The 20161-nt window shown below is 38.3% G+C and overlaps 1 protein-coding gene across 1 annotated transcript in view; it reads left to right on the forward strand.

Annotated features, from left to right (window-relative positions):
• LOC132123425 (NLR family CARD domain-containing protein 3-like) overlaps window positions 1-20161 on the forward strand; it is a 36946-nt gene that overhangs the window by 14367 nt on the left and 2418 nt on the right. The window contains exons 5-11 of the mRNA XM_059534025.1: window positions 4968-5054; window positions 5822-5905; window positions 9008-9094; window positions 9304-9393; window positions 9679-9729; window positions 12190-13998; window positions 14370-14543. Of these exons, the coding sequence (XP_059390008.1) occupies window positions 4968-5054; window positions 5822-5905; window positions 9008-9094; window positions 9304-9393; window positions 9679-9729; window positions 12190-13998; window positions 14370-14543 (2382 nt within the window). The remainder of the gene's footprint in view (window positions 1-4967; window positions 5055-5821; window positions 5906-9007; window positions 9095-9303; window positions 9394-9678; window positions 9730-12189; window positions 13999-14369; window positions 14544-20161) is intronic.

Below are 20161 nucleotides of genomic sequence, written 5' to 3' on the forward strand. Positions count from 1 at the left end.
CACTGTCTTTCAGGGATGTAGAGGTCCTTTCTACGTGCTGATCCAGCTTCTGGTCTGGATACGTACTGGATCCGGGTGACTGCAGTGACCCTCTGATCTGTACACAGACTGGATCTGGTAGCCACGGTGACCTCGGAACAAGAGAGAAACAGACAAATATTAGCCTAGATGCCATTCTTCTAATGATGTAGCAAGTACATAGGGTGTTATGGGAAGTGTTTCCGGTTCCGGTTTACCTAATTAATGCAGCCTAAAAATCCTTTAACGGATTTGGATAATAAAAGCATATTAGTATGTTATGTGTATGCCAGGTTAAAGAGATGGGTCTTTAATCTAGATTTAAACTGCAAGAGTGTGTCTGCCTCCAGAACAATGTTAGGTAGGTTATTCCAGAGTTTGGGCGCCAAATAGGAAAAGGATCTGCCGCCTGCAGTTGATTTTGATATTCTAGGTATTATCAAATTGCCTGAGTTTTGAGAACGTAGCGGACGTAGAGGATTATAATGTAAAAGGAGCTCATTCAAATACTGAGGTGCTAAACCATTCAGGGCTTTATAAGTAATAAGCAATATTTTTAAATCTATGCAATGCTTGATAGGGAGCCAGTGCAGTGTTGACAGGACCGGGCTAATATGGTCATACTTCCTGGTTCTAGTAAGAACTCTTGCTGCTGCATTTTGGACTAGCTGTAGTTTGTTTACTAAGCGTGCAGAACAACCACCCAATAAAGCATTACAATAATCTAACTTTGAGGTCATAAATGCTAGAAACGTGGCTTTCTAAGGAAAGATTGCGATCAAATAGCACACCTAGGTTCCTAACTGATGACGAAGAATTGACAGAGCAACCATCAAGTCTTAGACAGTGTTCTAGGTTATTACAAGCAGAGTTTTTAGGTCCTATAATTAACACCTCTGTTTTTTCAGAATTTAGCAGTAAGAAATTACTCGTCATCCAGTTTTTTATATCGACTATGCAATCCATTAGTTTTTCAAATTGGTGTGTTTCACCGGGCTGCGAAGAAATATAGAGCTGAGTATCATCAGCATAACAGTGAAAGCTAACACCATGTTTCCTGATGATATCTCCCAAGGGTAACATATAAAGCGTGAAGAGTAGCGGCCCTAGTACTGAGCCTTGAGGTACTCCATACTGCACTTGTGATCGATAGGATACATCTTCATTCACTGCTACGAACTGATGGCGGTCATATAAGTACGATTTAAACCATGCCAATGCACTTCCACTGATGCCAACAAAGTGTTCAAGTCTATGCAAAAGAATGTTGTGGTCAATTGTGTCAAACGCAGCACTAAGATCCAATAAAACTAATAGAGAGATACACCCACGATCAGATGATAAGAGCAGTCTCAGTACTATGATACGGTCTAAATCCTGACTGGAAATCCTCACATAAACCATTTTTCTCTAAGAAGGAATATAATTGTGTGGATACCACCTTTTCTAGTATCTTGGACAGAAAAGGGAGATTCGAGATTGGTCTATAATTAACTAGTTCTTTGGGGTCAAGTTGTGGTTTTTTGATGAGAGGCTTAATAACAGCCAGTTTGAAGGTTTTGGGGACATATCCTAATGACAATGAGGAATTAATAATAGTCAGAAGAGGATCTATGACTTCTGGAAGCACCTCTTTTAGGAGCTTAGATGGTATAGGGTCTAACATACATGTTGTTGGTTTAGATGATTTAACAAGTTTATACAATTCTTCCTCTCCTATGGTAGAGAATGAGTGGAACTGTTCCTCAGGGGGTCTATAGTGCACTGTCTGATGTGATACTGTAGCTGACGGCTGAATGGTTGCAATTTTATCTCTAATAGTATCGATTTTAGAAGTAAAGTAGTTCATAAAGTCATTACTGCTGTGGTGTTGGGAAATGTCAACACTTGTTGAGGCTTTATTTTTCGTTAATTTAGCCACTGTATTGAATAAATACCTGGGGTTATGTTTGTTTTCTTCTAAAAGAGAAGAAAAGTAATCGGATCTAGCAGTTTTTAATGCTTTTCTGTAGGATATGTTACTTTCCCGCCAAGCAATACGAAATACCTCTAGTTTTGTTTTCCTCCAGCTGCGCTCCATTTTTCGGGCTTCTCTCTTTAGGGTGCGAGTATGCTCATTATACCATGGTGTCAAACTGTTTTCCTTAACCTTCCTTAAGCGTAAAGGAGCAACTTTATTTAAAGTGCTAGAAAAGAGAGAGTCCATAGTTTCTGTTACATCATCAAGTTGTTCTGAGGTTTTGGATATGCTAAGGAATTTGGATACATCAGGAAGATAACTTAAAAAGCAGTATTTTGTGTTAGAAGTGATGGTTCTTCCATACTTGTAACAAGAAGTAGAATTTACAATTTTGGCTATATGAATTTTGCAAAGAACTAAATAATGATCTGAGATATCATCACTTGGCTGAATAATTTCAACACCATCAACATCAATTCCATGTGACAGTATTAAATCTAGAGTATGATTTCGACAATCAGTAGGTACTGAAACCTGTTGTCTAACACCAATAGAGTTCAGAATGTCTATAAATGCTGATCCCAATGCATCGTTTTCATTATCAACATGGATATTAAAATCACCAACTATTAAAACTTTATCTGCAGCCAGAACTAACTCAGATGTAAAATCACCAAACTCTTTAATAAAGTCTGTATGGTGCCCTGGTGGCCTGTATACAGTAGCCAGTACAAACATAACAGGGGATTTATCATTAACATTTGTTTCTTTGGATAATGTTATATGAAGTACCATTACTTCAAACGAGTTATACTTGTAGCCTGCTCTCTGAGAGATCCTGAAAACGTTGTTATAAATTGAAGCAGCACCTCCCCCTTTGCCTTTTAGACGTGGCTCATGTTTATAACAGTAATCTTGGGGGGTGGACTCATTTAAAATAATGTAATCATCAGGTTTTAGCCAGGTTTCTGTCGAACAGAGTACATCTATATTATGATCAGTGATCATATTATTTACAAAAAGTGTTTTCGTAGAAAGGGATCTGATATTCAATAAGCCAAGCTTTATCATTTGTTTATCCATATTGCTTCTGTTTTTTATTTGTTGAACCTCAATTAAATTGTTAATCTTAACTTGGTTTGGACGTTTTTTGTTTTTTCTAGTTCGGGGAACAGACACAGTCTCTATTGTGTGATATCTAGGTGAAAAAGTCTCTATGTGCTGAGAATTAACTGACCTCTGTGACGGGAGGCAGCTAGCAGACGGTCGGTTTAGCCAGTCTGTCTGCTTCCTGACCTGGGCCCCAGTTAGTCAAGTTAGCTTAAAGTTTGTCTATTACCTTTTCAAGGTGATTTGATTCGTTGTTGTCTTTCAAGGGTTACTGTCTGTGAGTTTGCATAACTGAGCGTAATTCTGTGATCGCGCCTAATTCTCTAACCTCTCTCTCTCATCCTCTCTCACTCATTCTCTCTCTCTCTCTCTCCCTCATTTGGATTCCGTTATGTCTTGTACAAAGTTTACTGTCTGTATTGTCGTACGCGTATTTACTCTGTGTGATTTGTAGTTTGATGTATTATTAGTTAAATTATTAAAAACCAATATATATTCATGATTGCTTCTGTCTAAAACGCTTACATCACGAGTCAATGAAATGTCTGATCTTTAGCTAACAGTTACAAGCTCGTTATTTTTCAGTAACTGAAATTTCATAATGATAGGAAAATGTTTTCATGGCCAGAGACTATTTTTCCTTGAATTATAAGAAGTGATAACCCTATTGAAAGTTGATAAGTTAATCTTACGGCCATTTGCTGGACAAACCACTGTTTGATTTGCGGTAATTCACAGTAATAAGAGATATCACTATAATTGATATGAAGAATGGAATATTGACATATTAATGAGTAAATTACAGTGCCTTGTTATGAGTTATTGATATATACAATTGACCTATTTTTCATCTTCAATAATCTTAATGTAACTGTCATATGAGATATATATATTAATCATATTCCTGATTAATTATTAAAATTCCCTATATATCATTTGAGTTAATTATAATGTACAACCCAGTGCGGCTACACCTGAAAACATTGTTATAAGTTGAAGCAACACCTCCCCCTTTACCCTTTGTACGTGGCTCGGTTTAGCCAGTCTGTCTGCTTCCTGACCTTGGCCCCAGTTAGTCAAGTACAAACTCTAAAACTCTGTGCCATATTTAGAGAGAATAGCGGCACCACCCCTGGAGGGATGAAGACCATCTCTTTTGGCTAATGCAGTGCACTCTAAAATTGATTGTCATATGTGAGTAATTCACATTCATGTGCCATCTCTTCAGTGACTGCATAAGGCTCAGATCTAAATTTAATGTAACGGGGGCTTGGGCTGTTAGTTAGAATATTTGAAAGTAGTTGTTTCACGTCATGGCCACACTATCACATTGGGCTTGCTTTTTCAATTGGCTACTATCTAGAGAATGTCTCCACTAAAATCTGTGCACTCACTACCATATTTCCTTAAGGTGTTTGTGTCAACTGCTGCAGCATGAGAACTGCGCTCAGTGCCACTCAAAACACAGAGTGCGAGTGGCAATGAGTGGCGTTAAATGATAGAAGTGATAATGAACCAATTACAAAGAATCACAAATTTTACACAACATTATGGGACATCATTAAAGAGGAAGCTATGTGACAGGAGATTAAGGACTTGCGAAGCAACAAACTGTGGATATACCGAGGGTATACACAAATATTGATCCTTAGAAGTCGTAATACGCATACAGCCCAGGGAAAATAGTAAGCATATGCCGTATACTTGCGTATGGCCCCGACTACACCATTGATGGTATTTATATTGGATATGCAGATAGACATGTTTTCATTATGAAAGCACAGTTCAGTTTTGACATGAAAAGCTCATTAGTGTTTTTGATTGGCAAATAAATATGAATACAATAATTTACATTATCTTTATTCTGTCTTTGTTATAGTTCAGTTCAGCGGAAGAGATCAGAACCAGATTTCAGTCATGTGTCTGTGAGGAGTGACTGGTCTATCGATAATCCACAAAATTTCAGGTATAACATTTTCTTCTTTTTTTTCACAGATGCTCATAGAGATGTAAATGAAAAGTTCATATGTGATCTTTTTGGTAACACTTTCTATGAAGCCCGTATTTATAATAAATTAAAAGGGTATTTTTAAGACATTATAATTACTGCATAATGCTTTATAAAAAACCTTATAACATGTTGTATCATCTCATTAATATTCATAAGAACAGTTTTCATATATTATAATATTTACTTATTTGTGGTTATAACTTTTAAGAGTATGATTATTTATAACACAATGAACATGTTGCATCCACTTTTTACAATGGATTATATTTCTCATAGTTATAATGCATTATAAAACTCATATCTTGCCGTATTTTTGATGCTACTTTACTTAAAGCAGTCAAAGAACACTTATAAGTAGTAGTAATAATAATAATAATAGATAAAGTTCTCTCAGACACCCATAAAATTAGATATCAGATCAGAATAAACAATGTCAACAATGTCAAGATATGATTATACTGAAAATGAAGTAGATTTAATATGGAGTTCGTTGTCTGTTATAAATAATCATACTCTTAAACGTATAACCACAAATATACATAAGTATTATGATGTTATGATTATTCATTAGTTGATGTTTTTTATAATGCATTCATTATAATGCCTAAAGAATTCCCTTATAATGTATTATAAATACGGGCTTCATAGAAAGTGTTACCTTTTTTTTGAAGAAGAAGAATAAACATGAATACTTCTGTCTTCTTATTCTGTCTTTCTTTTAGTTCATTACCCCGAAAGAGACCAGAACAGCCAGAGACCAGCCATGTGTGGAGAGACATATCTACAGGTCATCAACAAGATTTCAGGTATAACGTTTCCTTAGAAGGCTCTATTGACACACACACGCACACACACTCAAAATATGTATATATATATATATAATCATTTTTATTTTAATATGGGGTGCTCCGATTGATCGGATACCAATCACTATGGGTCGATAATCACATTGGGATGTTTGATCGGCGGTCTCTAATAAGGCCGATATCTAGCTGATGACGCTGTCGAGAGGTTTGGCATGACATGCAGAACCACTGTCTCATTCTCTCTCTTGCACAGGTGAAATAATAATGCTGAAGGGGAGGTACTTGCCTTCATATTTCTTCATTAAATAACTTAAACTAATTTGAAAACTTTGTGTGAGATGTAATTTCACAAACCGCGCGAGTGAATCACTGCGTGTGCGCTCTCTCTTTCAAAATATGCAAATAGCTTCAAATCTCTACACATCACGTCTGTCTATAAGTGAGCTGCACGCTGAACAGTTGACACAGGAATTGTCTCAAAAAAATTGAGGCAGTGTCACATCATCATTAAAGTTTAGAAATAGCATTTCTTTTTTTATTCTTGCCAGTGCCATTCAGTGCTCGCACACTTTCATGGAGACTGAGTGCTCCTGCTCACTTTTATTTGTATTTTGGGGGGGGGGGGGGGGGGGGGGTCGTGGCCTAGTAGTTAGAGAGTTTGACTGCTAACCCCTAGGGTTGTGGGTTCGAATCTCGGGCCGGCAATACCACGACTGAGTTGCCCTTGAGCAAGGCATCGAACCCCCAACTGCTCCCCGGGCGCCGCAGGATAAATGGCTGCCCACTGCTCCGTGAGTGTGTTCACAGTGTGTGTGTGTGTGTGTGTTTGCTGCTCTGTGTGTGTGCACTTTGGATGGGTTAAATGCAGAGCACGAATTCTGAGTATGGGTCACCATTAGGGCTGGGACAACGCGTCGAGGTCATCGATGACGTCGACGCAAAAAATACGTCGACGCAAAATATGCGCATCGATTCGTCGACCTGTTTTTATTTCTCTAAAAAACGTTTGCAAAACGTTTACCTTATGTGCGCTGAATATACGCGATGGCCGGATCAACATTCTGTCCGAAGTTATATAACCAATCCATGGGTTTTTCTGCATTGATCTTTCTTTTTGGCGGCTGTCAAAGCCTTATTTGATCGGTGAGTGACAGTGACAGGGCGCGTACGAGAGAGAGCCCCGGCTGCGCGCGCACTCACAGTCTTCAAACAACACGAGCGCTTCTTGCTCTCTCTCTCTCCCTCTTTCTCTCGCTCCATCGTGCATATTAACCAAAATCATTAAACACGATAGAAAAAGGGCGAAACACCCAAGTTTCATGCGCGCTCGCGCACTCACAGTCTTCAAACTACACGAGCGCTGTCTTGCTCTCTCTCTCTCTCTCTCTCTCTCTCTCTCTCTCTCTCTCTCTCTCTCTCTCTCTCGCTCTCGCTCTCTCTCTCTCTCTCTCTCTCGCTCTCTCTCTCTCTCTCTCGCTTCATCGTGCATATTAACCAAAATCATTAGACACGATAGAAAAAGGGCGGAACGCCAAAGTTTCACGTGGAGCATTCGGAGATTTTTTTTTCTACATGACAGGCTGCTGGCTCCCACTGTTAATTTTTATTTTTTATTTTTTGGAAAAGCAATCTCTGTATTAGCTTAAAGCCCTAAAGTTTACATTGGTTACTGTATTCTTTCAATTGCTCTAAACAAGTATTTTGGGTGAACTTTTTTATTGAATGCTAGACATCAAGTTGTTGTTATTTTCATCTGTGCAAAGTAATGCATTCTTAGTCAGTCTTTTATTTTGTAATTTTAAGAGAAATAAAGGTATATTGCAATGTTAAGGAATTCATGTTTTTTTCATTCAGATATGTAAATCAACATGTATAAATTGTTAGTAGTCAATTAATGGGGAGATAATCGAAATCGAATCGGTCCGGGAAAATTAATCGTTAGATTAATCGATGCATCGAAAAAATAATCGCTAGATTAATCGTTTAAAAAATAATCGTTTATCCCAGCCCTAGTCACCATACGTGGCTGAATGTCACATCGCTTTTTTATTTTTATTTTTTGCAGTGCACACACATAATGCCAGGTTCACATTACTCTGTTTGCAGTGCACATACGGAGCATATTTTTCTGTGCTGAATTAAAGTAACAGCGCATTTTTTGTTGTAAATATTAACATGGATTGACACGAAAATTTTGTAATTACACCATAAATGCATATAATTAAAGTCTACTGTATTTCACAGTCAGCAGATATGGCTTTTTGGCTAGGTTTAAAGCACTTTTAGATGAACAAGGCAATAATATATGGCACTCGTGGGGGTAAGAAAACAATGCTCTTTATGAACCACTGGATTGTTTGTAATAAAGATTTAAATGCAAAAAGAAAGGCAGTGAAGCTGACTAATTCTGTCAATGGTATGTTTGTGATAACGTAAGAAATGTTTAAATGTTTTGCCACTTGCTTGAGCAACTTAATATAAATCTAGAAGTAAATGCAAAAGTAAAAAGCATTGAATAATGTGTTGCTTATATTTATTGTGTTTAAGATTGTATTACTATACTGTTTAAAATAATAATTGCATTGTTAAGAAAACATTTTCAGTGTCAATGTTTGTATTTGAAATCAAAATAATGAATAAATGCTGTGTTTGTGGTAAACAGCCACAGATAGTGGACTCTTGTGTGAAAGCACACTCTGTGCTGCTTCACCTCTCACAAGAGTCACATAAGTGGGGAATTCCCCCATTTTCAGAAATTAAATTCAGGCACTAAATAAATATCTAAAAATCCTGATTGGAGTATCACTATAAATAGTTATAAATGATTAAAAGCAGGCTTTAAAAAGACTGGTTTTGCTGATAGGTATCGGCAGACATTGCTTTGTGTGATCGGTGATCGGCCTCAAAAATCCTGATTGGAGCACCCCTAATATGAAGTATTTCTAGCAATATGGTATTTATATTGCATACTGGCAGAGAGACACATTTACATTATGAAAGCATTGAGTTCAGATTTGACATTAAAAACTCATTATAGTTTTTGATTGCTGAATTAATATGAATACAATAATTTACATTATCTTTATTCTGTCTTTGTTATAGTTCAGTTCAGCGGAAGAGATCAGAACCAGATTTCAGTCATGTGTCTGTGAGGAGTGACTGGTCTATCGATAATCCACAAAATTTCAGGTATAACATTTTCTTCTTTATCTTAACGTTCTTTATCTTTTTTCTTTTTTTTAACAGTTGCTCATAGAGATAGACCGGTGAAAGCACTTTGTTCATTTTACAGTTTCTGTGTCAATATGATGTAAATGAAATGAGTATTTTTTTTTTTTTGAAGAATGAATATGAATACAATATTTTAAACAATTTACTTCATTCTGTCATTCTTTTAGTTCATTACCACGAAAGAGACCAGAACAAGCTATGTTCAGCCATGTGTCTATGCGGAGAGACATATCTACAGGTCATAAACAATATTTCAGGTATAACGTTTCCTTAGAAGGCTCCATTGACAAAAACAAAGACACTCAAAATATGTATATATATTTTTATTCTAATATGAAGTATTCCTAGATGTGGTATTTATATTGGATTTTGTGCAGAGACACATTTAAAGTATGAAAGCACTTAAAAAAAATTTTTTTTACAGTTTGTTTTTTTATCAGCAGTTGAAAACATAGTTATATGTTTATATAATAGTTTTTTGACTATTGAATTACTATGAATACAACAATTAAACATTTTCCTTTATTCTGTCTTTGTTTTAGTTCATTACCACGAAACTGGGGTGGGCGATATCACCAACAGCTTATGTCACGGTATGAGAAATTTTATTTCATACCACATATGATATTTTCACACACCACACGTGATGTATTTCATATCACAATTTTATTTCAACAATATATATCTCGACTACAGTTGTGCTCAAAATAATTCATACCCTTGGTAAATATGATCAAAGTCTGTGAAAATAAGTCTTCATTGTTTATCTATTTTTGTATATTTTATTGAAAAATGTTTTTATAAAAAATTTAACCTTTAATTGAAGATGGGGGAAAATGGGGGAAAATCACATTATGAAATGAATAGTTTTCTCTAATACACAATGGCCACAATTATTGTTACTCCTAGATATTCATCTTATTAAAATATCTCTGAAGTATATTCCCATTCATTTTTTATTTTTATTTTTAGCACACCAGGGTGAGTACGAAAAAATTATTCAGTCATGGCTTCCTGTTTCACAGGAATATAAATATGAGGAACATAAAGGCCAAATTCCTTTAATAGTCCATCACAATGAGTAAAACCAAAGAATATAGTCAATATAAGTATCAATATAGAGACACTTGAAGTTAAAAGTAACATCTGAATTATTCAAGTAGGGTAAGGATAATCAAATCTAGCCTATACTATGAAGTACTCACCCACTCACAGGTTGAAGTCCTTCAGAAATGACATAGAAGACTCCCTTGTGGTTGTTCCTGTATAAGGCCCAGTTTGTAGTTATAAGTAAAATCTTATAAGAGTTAATCATAACAATTAATCACAATCTCTTATTTTATTGATTACAATACAAAGCAGTTAATGCAAAAACAAAATCAGCAAAGCCACGAGTTCTAATCTTAAAAACTCTAAACAGCAATATTTGAGATGCTGTTAAGCTCCCCTCAATAGGTTATCAGGTGTCCTTCATGCTTAATGCAGACCTTTTATACTTCTTTTTTTGGGGAATTCCAGTTACACACATGTCTGTGACTCATGTCTAATAAGACAAATGTCCTTCCTCTGTCACTTATGCGGCTCTCTTTGTCTAGCACTCTTCCTTTCCTTTATGTTAGTCTGCAACATGCTCTCTTCACCTATTTTTAACCTTTGTGGTTGATTACAGAGCATGAGCCTAACTTTCAAAACTGTTGCTGTTCTTCATCCTAACAATGCAAGTATTAATAGTGCAAGCATTTTTAAATTAAACCATGTATGGCTTTAACATAAGCAAATAGCATAACAATGAGACTGGTAAATATCAATATCAATATCCAAAACAATGTTTTGGGGATATCTAAATGTTGCATTGCATCAGTTTTCTCTGACATTTTGGGACTCGGGGAATGAGATGCACATGTCCAGGTGATTTTCTCTGTCCAGCTGCATTTTTTAAATATTGTAAATAAGCAAATGTACAAGGTATGATACATTTTATTATCAGGATATACCGTGATACCAGTATACCAATATAGCTCAACACACAATTTTTTTTTTTTTTTAAATGTCTTTGGAATTCCCCCAAGGTTGAAGATTGTCTAATATAATTCCGCATATTATTCCATAGCCTAGGGGCAGCTACCGCAAAAGCGTGGTCACCTCTAAACTTAAATTCAGTCCCAGGAACGAGTAACATATTATGCGTCTGAGAGCAAAGTACTCGAACTTGAATCAGTTCAGCAATATATGGCAGGGCTGTATAAAGCAATTAAAATCTTACAATTCATTCTAAAACAAACTGGCAGCCTGTGCAGTTATGTAAATATATTTTCGGGTACCAGTCGACAACCTTGTGACAGTGTTTTGGACCATCTATAATCTATCTAAGATTTTATTCTGAGCACCAAAATCGATTGATAAATTGTAGTCTATACAGTAGATTAAAGGTACACGCATTAATAACCTTTTCTAAATAAAGGCTAAAAAGGGCTTAATCCTAGAGATCTCAGAGATTCTCAGTTGTAAGAATTTTGACATTTCATGTAACTGTAGAGCACTATGACAAGCCACACCCACATTTTTAACCAGATGATTCCTAAGGGGCTCATTGTTCCTTGGTTAATTTTGGCAATGTCATCTGATTCAGAGGGACCAAAAATCATTACCTCATTTAAGTAAAAAAATATTAAAGACATCTATTCCAAGCAGGCCAAGCAAGTCTTTCCAAATAAGTAGAAGAGAGTGTGACTTACAAGGTTGATACAAATGGTATCATCATTGTAACAATTAAATGACACACCATAACACACAATATTTTCTTAAAAATCATATCTAAAGAGAGTTCTCCAAGTGCATACATGTCACCAACATTTAGCCTGATCTCTGTCATAAATAATTTAAATTCCAATTCCTGAGGAATTTGTTTAGGATACATTATTCACTTTTCATAAACCTAATAACATTTCATTAACCTATAATATCAAAATTTCCAGTGTCTCAGAATACAGAAAAAAATGATATACATTTAATATTTTAAATTTTTGTAAAAATGTAGTATTTGAATTTTACAGCCATGAAGTCCTCAACACATTTAGATCAAAACTGAAGAAGAAGTTTGAGTGTCTTTATGAGGGAGCCGCAAAGCAAGGAAACCCAGCACTCCTGAATGAGATCTACACAGAGCTCTACATCACAGAGAGTGAGAGTGGAGAGATCAGTAATGAGCATGAGGTTAGACAGATTGAGACACAATCCAGGAGAGCAGCAACAGAGGACACACCGATCAAATGTAGAGACATCTTTAGACCTTTACCTAGACAAGACAAACCCATCAGAACTGTGCTGACAAAGGGAGTCGCTGGCATTGGAAAAACAGTCTCTGTGCAGAAGTTCATCCTGGACTGGGCTGAAGGAAAAGCGAATCAGGACGTCCAGCTCATATTTCCACTTCCTTTCAGAGAGCTCAATCTGATGAAGGACAAAACTCTCAGTCTTTCAGATCTTCTTCAATTTTTTTTCCCTGAAACAAAAGACATGAAAATATCCAGTGGCAAATATAAAGTTTTGTTCATCTTTGATGGTCTGGACGAGTGTCGTCTGTCTCTGGATTTTCAGAGTAATGTGAGGTTGTATGATGTAAGTGAATCAGCATCAGTGCACGTGCTGCTGAAGAACCTCATTGTGGGGAATCTGCTTCCCTCTGCTCTCATCTGGATCACGTCCAGACCAGCAGCAGCTGATCTCGTCCCCTCTGAGTGTGTCCATCGAGTGACAGAGGTACGAGGCTTCAATGATCCACAGAAGGAGGAATACTTCAGGAAGAAAATCAGTGATCAGAGTCTGGCCGAGAGGATCATCTCACACCTGAAGTCATCAAGGAGCCTCTTCATCATGTGCCACATCCCAGTGTTCTGCTGGATCTCAGCCGCTGTTCTGGAGAAGATGTTGAGTCGAGCAGAGAGTGGAGAGATTCCCAAGACTCTTACTCAAATGTACACACACTTCCTGATGGCACAGGTTAATATTAAAGATACAAAGTACAATGAGAAGAAGAGCAAAGACAAAGAGATGATTTTCAAACTAGGGAAACTGGCATATGAGCAGCTGGATAGAGGCAACCTGATCTTCTATGAGGAAGACCTGAGAGATTGTGGCATTGATGTGACAGAAGCATCAGTGTACTCAGGATTGTGCACTCAAATCTTCAGAGAGGAGTTTGGCTTGTATCGGGGGAAAGTCTTCTGTTTCGTTCATCTGAGCGTTCAGGAACATCTAGCAGCTCTATATGTGCACCTCTCCTGTATAAACCACAACAGAAATGTGTTTCACCAAATCCCCAGACAGTATTTGTGTTGGGGATTAAATGACTGGTTTCAACTCAGTTCATCAGAACGTTTTTCTTTATCTGCTCTGCATCAGAGAGCTGTGAATGAGGCTCTACAGAGTAAAAATGGACATCTGGACCTTTTCCTGCAGTTTCTTCTGGGTCTGTCAGTAGAGTCTCATCAGGTTCTTCTACAAGTATTAATGAAACAGACGAGAAGCAGCTCTGACAGAAATCAGAAAACCGTTAAGTACATCAAGAAGAAGATCAGGACCATTGACTGTCCGGAGAAATCCATCAATCTGTTCCACTGTCTGAATGAACTGGGTGATCATTCACTAGTGGAGGAAATACAACAGTACCTGAGATCTGGAACAATAAATAAATCCAAACTGTCTTCATCTCAGTGGTCAGCTGTAGTTTTTGTGTTGTTGACATCAGAGGGTAAACTGGATGAGTTTAATCTTAATAAGTTTGTTGGAGGAAAAAATAAAGCCGAAAATATGAAGGTTCTTCAGAAACTGCTGCCTGTGATTAAAGAATCCAGATCAGTTCAGTAAGTATCACTGAAAACAATCACTTCACTGTTAAAAACATTAAGAAATTCTAAAAGCTCATAAATCATCAGTGCTGCAAGTGTGTTCCAGAGTTTAGTGGTCAGTACTTTCATGTTTTCTGTACAGTGTTTCATACTGTTTAGATATGGTAAGATTGTTTAAATTTTCTGATTTGCTGCTCAAGAAACAATATCATTTAAAATAATACTTTTATTAATACATATTGTAATATAAATGTATTTACTGACACTTTAGACCAATTTAATTTAATATTATTCAATAATACATTTTCTTTAAAAAAAAAAGTTATTTATTCTTATTTATTTTTTAGTTCATAGTGTTTACAAGAACCATTTTCATCTCTGTACAGGTTGAGAGATTGTGGTCTCACAGATGAAGGTTGTGCTGCTCTGTCTTCAGCTCTGAGATCAAACCCCTCACATCTGAGAGAGCTGGATCTGTCAGGGAATGAACTACAAGATTTGGACCTGAAGCTTCTCTGTGCTGCACTTCAAGATTCTCGTTGTAAACTGGAGAAACTGTGGTAAGATTATCTCTCTGACAGTCTCACACATCATTGTCCATTATAAGCCTGTCCTTTGAATATAAATGTTAGTACTAAAATCTGCTTGTAAAGTAAATGTTCAGTAAACACAGTAAAGTATTAACAAAACAGGACAAATTGGTGCAAGACTGCATTTCATAAGTGTTGACGGGAGTGGAACGTTCTGTGGGTGATGTACTCACAATGCATAAATTAAAGAACACAGATGTAAGCAGATAATTTTGTCTGCAAGCTATGAAATCGGCATACAACACAAACAAAAACTTTACTGACTTAAATTTAATTTAATTTGTTTATAAAACATTTGTCACCAAAATGCTGGGAACAAACAAACACACTTGCAAAACTCCGTTGCTGCCCGGAGAGACACACTATTCCCTTCACACTGGGTTCTTTGGGAAGCTAAACAAGGTTATCTGTACTCCCTGTACTGGTCACTGCATTATTGTGATGTGTGAGAGGTAGGTTGTAGGTGGTTGGGAGGGCCAGTTGAAATCTCGTTCCAGGACCCGGGCCCCTTCTCAATCTATGTATTTTGAGTAAAAAAATAAAATAAAATGAAAATGTTAATATTTACTTTTCACAATATCTGAATGTCCTGCACCATGATGCCCATGTTAGTTTTAGGTCAGGCTGACTAATTGATCACAGAAAACTTGAAATAAATCATGTGACCAGCATACTCAAGACAGACCAGACTATGATAAACAAAAAAAAAGGATTTGATGAAAAAAAAATCTTTCTTATGCCCCAAACAAGACAATAAAAACCTTGTAACTCGTGGTACAAGTTGTCTGTTTTAGGGTTAAAATCATTTGAAGATTTTCAAGAAGTGCATGATGACATGAATTTAAAGTTGAATGACATTTGTAAACATGATTATTTACATGAAATAATGATGGTCTGTTATTCATTGGATAAATAATAAGAAGCACATAAGTAAACATTAACAAGCACATTATCTCATAATTATAGCTATGTTAATGTATAAACTAATAAGGTAGATTTCCTGGGGGAAGAAACTGTTCTTGTGCCTGGTTGTCCTGGTATTTGGGGTTCTGTAGCATCTGCCAGATGGCAAAAGTTCAAAAAGGGAATAACTTTGATGTTAGGGATCCAGAGTGATTATCTGAGCCCTTTTCCTCACTCTGGATGTATACAGTTCTTAAAGGGTGGGCAGGGGAGCACCAATAATCCTTTCAGCAGTCCAAACCGTTCTCTGTAGTCCTCTGATGTCTGATTTTGTAATTAAACCAAAACAGACAGTTATAGACGTGCACAGGACTGACTCGATGGTTAAGTAGAACTGTTTCAGCAGCTCCTGTGGCAGGTTAAACTTCCTTAGCTGACAAAGAAAGTACAGCCTTTGTTGGGCCGATGTGAGAGTCCCACTTCAGGTCCTGGGAGATGATGGATCCCAGGAACTTGAACGTCTCCACTGCAGCCACTGTGCTGTCTATCATGGTGAGTGGGGAGAGTGCAGTGGGGTTTCCCCTGAAGTCGACTATAATCTCCACTGTTTTGAGCTTGTTTAGCTCCAGTTTGTTAAGACTGCACCAGACAGCCAGCTACTCATCCTCTTGTTTGTAAGCAGACTCATCACCGTCTTGGATGAGGCCCAATGACTGTAGTGTTATCTGCAAACTTCAGGAGCTTGACAGAGGGGTCTTTAGAGGTGCAGTTGTTTGGTGTACAGTGAGAAGAGCAGTGGGGAGAGAACACATCCCTGAGGGGCACCAGTGTTGGTGGAGCAGCTGTTTGACATGAATTTCCCCAGTCTCACTAACTGCTGCCTATCTTTTTAAAAACTGGTTATCCACTGACAGATAGAGCTAGGAAAGTAGAGCTGGGTTAGTTTGGTCTGGAGGAGTCTTGGAATGACGGTGTTGAAGGCTGAACTAAAGTCCACAAACAGTATCCTCACATAAGTCCTTGTTTTGTCCAGATGTTGCAGGATGAAGTGCAGTCCCATGTTGAGAGCATCATCCACGGACCTGTTTGCTTGGTAAGCAAACTGCAGGGGGTTTAGTAAGGGCCCAGTGATGTCCTTTCCTTCTGATAAGCCAGAACCAGTTTTTTAAGAACTTCATGATGACAGACGTTAGTGCCACAGGTCTGTAGTCGTTAAGTCCTGTTATCTTTAGTTTCTTTGGAACGGGATGATGGTGGAGCATTTGAAGCAGGAAAGGACTTCACATTCCAGAGATCTGTTGAAGATCTGTGAAAAGATGGGGGCCAGCTGTTCAGCACAGGTTTTCAGATAGGCTGGTGTAACACCGTCTGGGCCTGGTGCATTCTTCTCTTTTCTTCTCTTGTTTTCTGAAGACCTGACACAAATCATCCTCAATGATCTGAAGTGCAGGAGAGGGGGGTTACAGGAGGTGTTAACAGTTGTGTAGCGAGATGGTCAGAACGGTTGTGGGGGGTATCAAATCTACAATAAAACTCATTCAGGTCTTCAGCAAGTTGTTGTTTCGCTTTAGTGCTGTGAGATGGTGTCTTGTAGTCGGTGATGGCTTTCAGACCTTTCCAGAGTCACTGGAAGTGAAATTATCTTCCAACTTTTTAGCGTAGCTCCTCTTAGCCACTCTTATCTCCTTAGGCATCCTCTTTGGCCCGACAAAAATGTCTGAGTTTTGCTGTAAACCATGGCTTACTATTTTTGAATGTTACCGCGCCATCTTGCTTATAAATTATAAATGGATCATTGGATCATTGACTCAATTACTCAATACTCAATTAATTCAAAAACAGATTAATTTAGGAACAAAAGGCTACAGAGCAAAAACCTATACATGGGTATTTTTTTGCTTTCATAACTTGACATATAGGGGCATTCAAACTGCATTTTAATAGGCTTCATCTCACAGTGAATGCTTCTGGACCTTGAAGATAAATTTAAATGACAATTTTTGAATCCCACACTTTTTAGTGTTCAAAAGCTCTAACAATGGATAGAAAAAAATAATAATAAAATAGATAAAATAGGTTGATCATTTCTGAATGGAACGCATCCCCTGTCATAGTATCTTCTCTCTGTCCCTCAGTCACACATACAGCACAATAACATTATGTCGGGAATGACTTTAAACAAATGTCGGCAGCCATATCACCCTGGAGCGCAAGACCGGTTTCCCACTAAAGCTAAGCAGGGCTGAGCCTGGTCAGTACATGGATGGGAGACCTCCTGAGAAAACTAGGTTGCTGCTGGAAGAGGTGCTAGTGAGGCCAGTAGGGGGTGCTCACCCTGTTGTCTGTGTGGGTCCTAGCGCCCCAGTGTAGTGATGGGGACACTATTCTGTCAACAAGCACTGTCCTTCAGATGAGACGTTAAACCGAGGTCCTGACTCTCTGTGGTCATTAAAAATCCCAGGATGACTTTCGAAAAGAGTAGAGGTGTGACCTCAGCATCCTGGCTAAATCCGCCCATTGGCCTCTGACCATCATGGCCTCCTAACAATCCCCATATCTGCTGATCGGCTTCATCACTCTGTCTCCTCTCCACCAGTAAGCTGGTGTGTGGTGGGCGTTCTGGCGCACTATGGCTGCCGTCGCATCATCCAGGTGGATGCTGCACACTGGTGGTGGATGAGGAGATACCCCCTGTCTATGTAAGCGCTTAGAAAATCGCTATATAAATGTAAGGAATTAATTAATCAAGAAAATATCACACTTTTGTTGTCTTCTTTTTAAAGAACCATCTCACAGTACTTTTTTGTGCAAAAAAGACAACACAGGTGAAATTATGTTTTATGTTCTGATAGTGCTCGTTCTTTTGTTTGTAAATTGTTATATGTAAAGAAGTTTAATATTTAATTTACATTTACGAGTTTTACAAAATACACAACAATATTAATATAAAGGGGATGGTTGTTTAAAGGGGTATTCATATATTTTCGTAATTTTGTTTCATTCAACTTTGTGTGTCTGTTCAGTCCTCTTGATCCAAGATGGCGCCGCACATGGCTGCTTCAGTGCTTGGCTCTCCAGTGTTTGTACTGTTTTTGTTCGTTTTTCCTGTTTTTTGTTTAACAAACACGATCAGTTTCACCAGGGATGAACTGCTGAACATTCGGCAGAACACACCACATGATATTTTTCCGGATTTCTATTATACAGACGTTTTACTGAACATTGTTATCGGAGGAGCAGCAGCGCTGATCAAGCGCTTCAGGACGCGCAGACGGGGAAAGCAAGCGGGAGCGCTCGTCAGACTCAGGAAGCGCGGATTTCGAACGCCGTTGCCTAGCATCCATCTCGCAAATCTCCGCTCTCTACCCAACAAAACGGATGAACTCCTTCTGCTTTCTCGGACAAATAAGGATTTCTCTCACTCTGCTGCTCTGTGTTTCACGGAAACCTGGCTGAATGACGCCATACCGGACAGCGCGCTCCATCTGCCGGGCTTTCAGCTGTTCAGAGCGGATCGCGACGCAGAATCAACGGGGAAATCGCGCGGCGGTGGGACATGCTTTTACATCAATGAACGGTGGTGTACAGATGTAACTGTGTTAAAGAAGATGTGCTGTCCTGATCTAGAAATGCAGTTTGTCAACTGCAAGCCATTCTATTCGCCGCGGGAGTTTCACTCGTTCATTCTGGTTAGTGTTTACATCCCTCCTCAAGCGCATGTGAGCTCAGCTTTACAGAAACTCGCTGATCAGATCACAGACACAGAACAACAACACCCAGACTCTGTTTTAATCATTCTTGGGGACTTTAATAAAGCCAATCTCTCCCGTGAACTGCCAAAATACAGACAGCATGTTACCTGTCCCACCAGAGACAGTAATATACTGGATCACTGTTACACCACAATAAAGGATGCATATCACTCTGTTCCACGAGCAGCTTTGGGACGTTCTGATCACTGCCTGGTTCATCTCATACCGACCTACAAGCAGAAACTTAAATCTGCTAAACCTGTAGTAATGACTGTGAAGAGATGGACCAGCGAAACAGAGCAGGATTTACAATCTTGTTTTGACATCACAGACTGGAGCGTTTTTGAAGCTGCTACCACCGATCTGGACGAACTCACAGAGACTGTAACATCCTATATTAGTTTCTGTGAGGATATATGCATTCCTACCAGGACTTATTTAACATTCAACAATGATAAGCCATGGTTTACAGTAAAACTCAGACACCTTCGTCAGGCCAAAGAGGATGCCTACAGAAATGGGGACAAGGTCTTGTACAATCAGGCCAGGAACACACTGAACAAAGAGATTAGAGCGGCTAAAAAGACCTACGCTAAAAAGTTGGAAGACCAGTTTACTTCCAACGACTCTACTTCAGTTTGGAGAGGACTGAGAGCCATCACAAACTACAAGACACCATCCCCTTGCACTGAGGCTAATCAACGACTTGCTAACGACCTGAATGAGTTTTATTGTAGATTTGAAACCCCCAACACCCACTCTGACCATCTCCCTACACAACCATTAACACCTCCTGCAATCCCCCTCTCCATACCTCCTGCTCTTCAAATCTGTGTAGATGATGTGCGCCAGGTCTTCAAGAAAAACAAAAGAAGAAAAGCACCAGGCCCAGATGGCGTTACACCAGCCTGTCTGAAAATCTGTGCTGACCAG

The sequence above is a fragment of the Carassius carassius genome, chromosome 41, assembly GCF_963082965.1.
Source record: "Carassius carassius chromosome 41, fCarCar2.1, whole genome shotgun sequence".
In the NCBI taxonomy this organism is placed as follows: domain Eukaryota; kingdom Metazoa; phylum Chordata; class Actinopteri; order Cypriniformes; family Cyprinidae; genus Carassius; species Carassius carassius.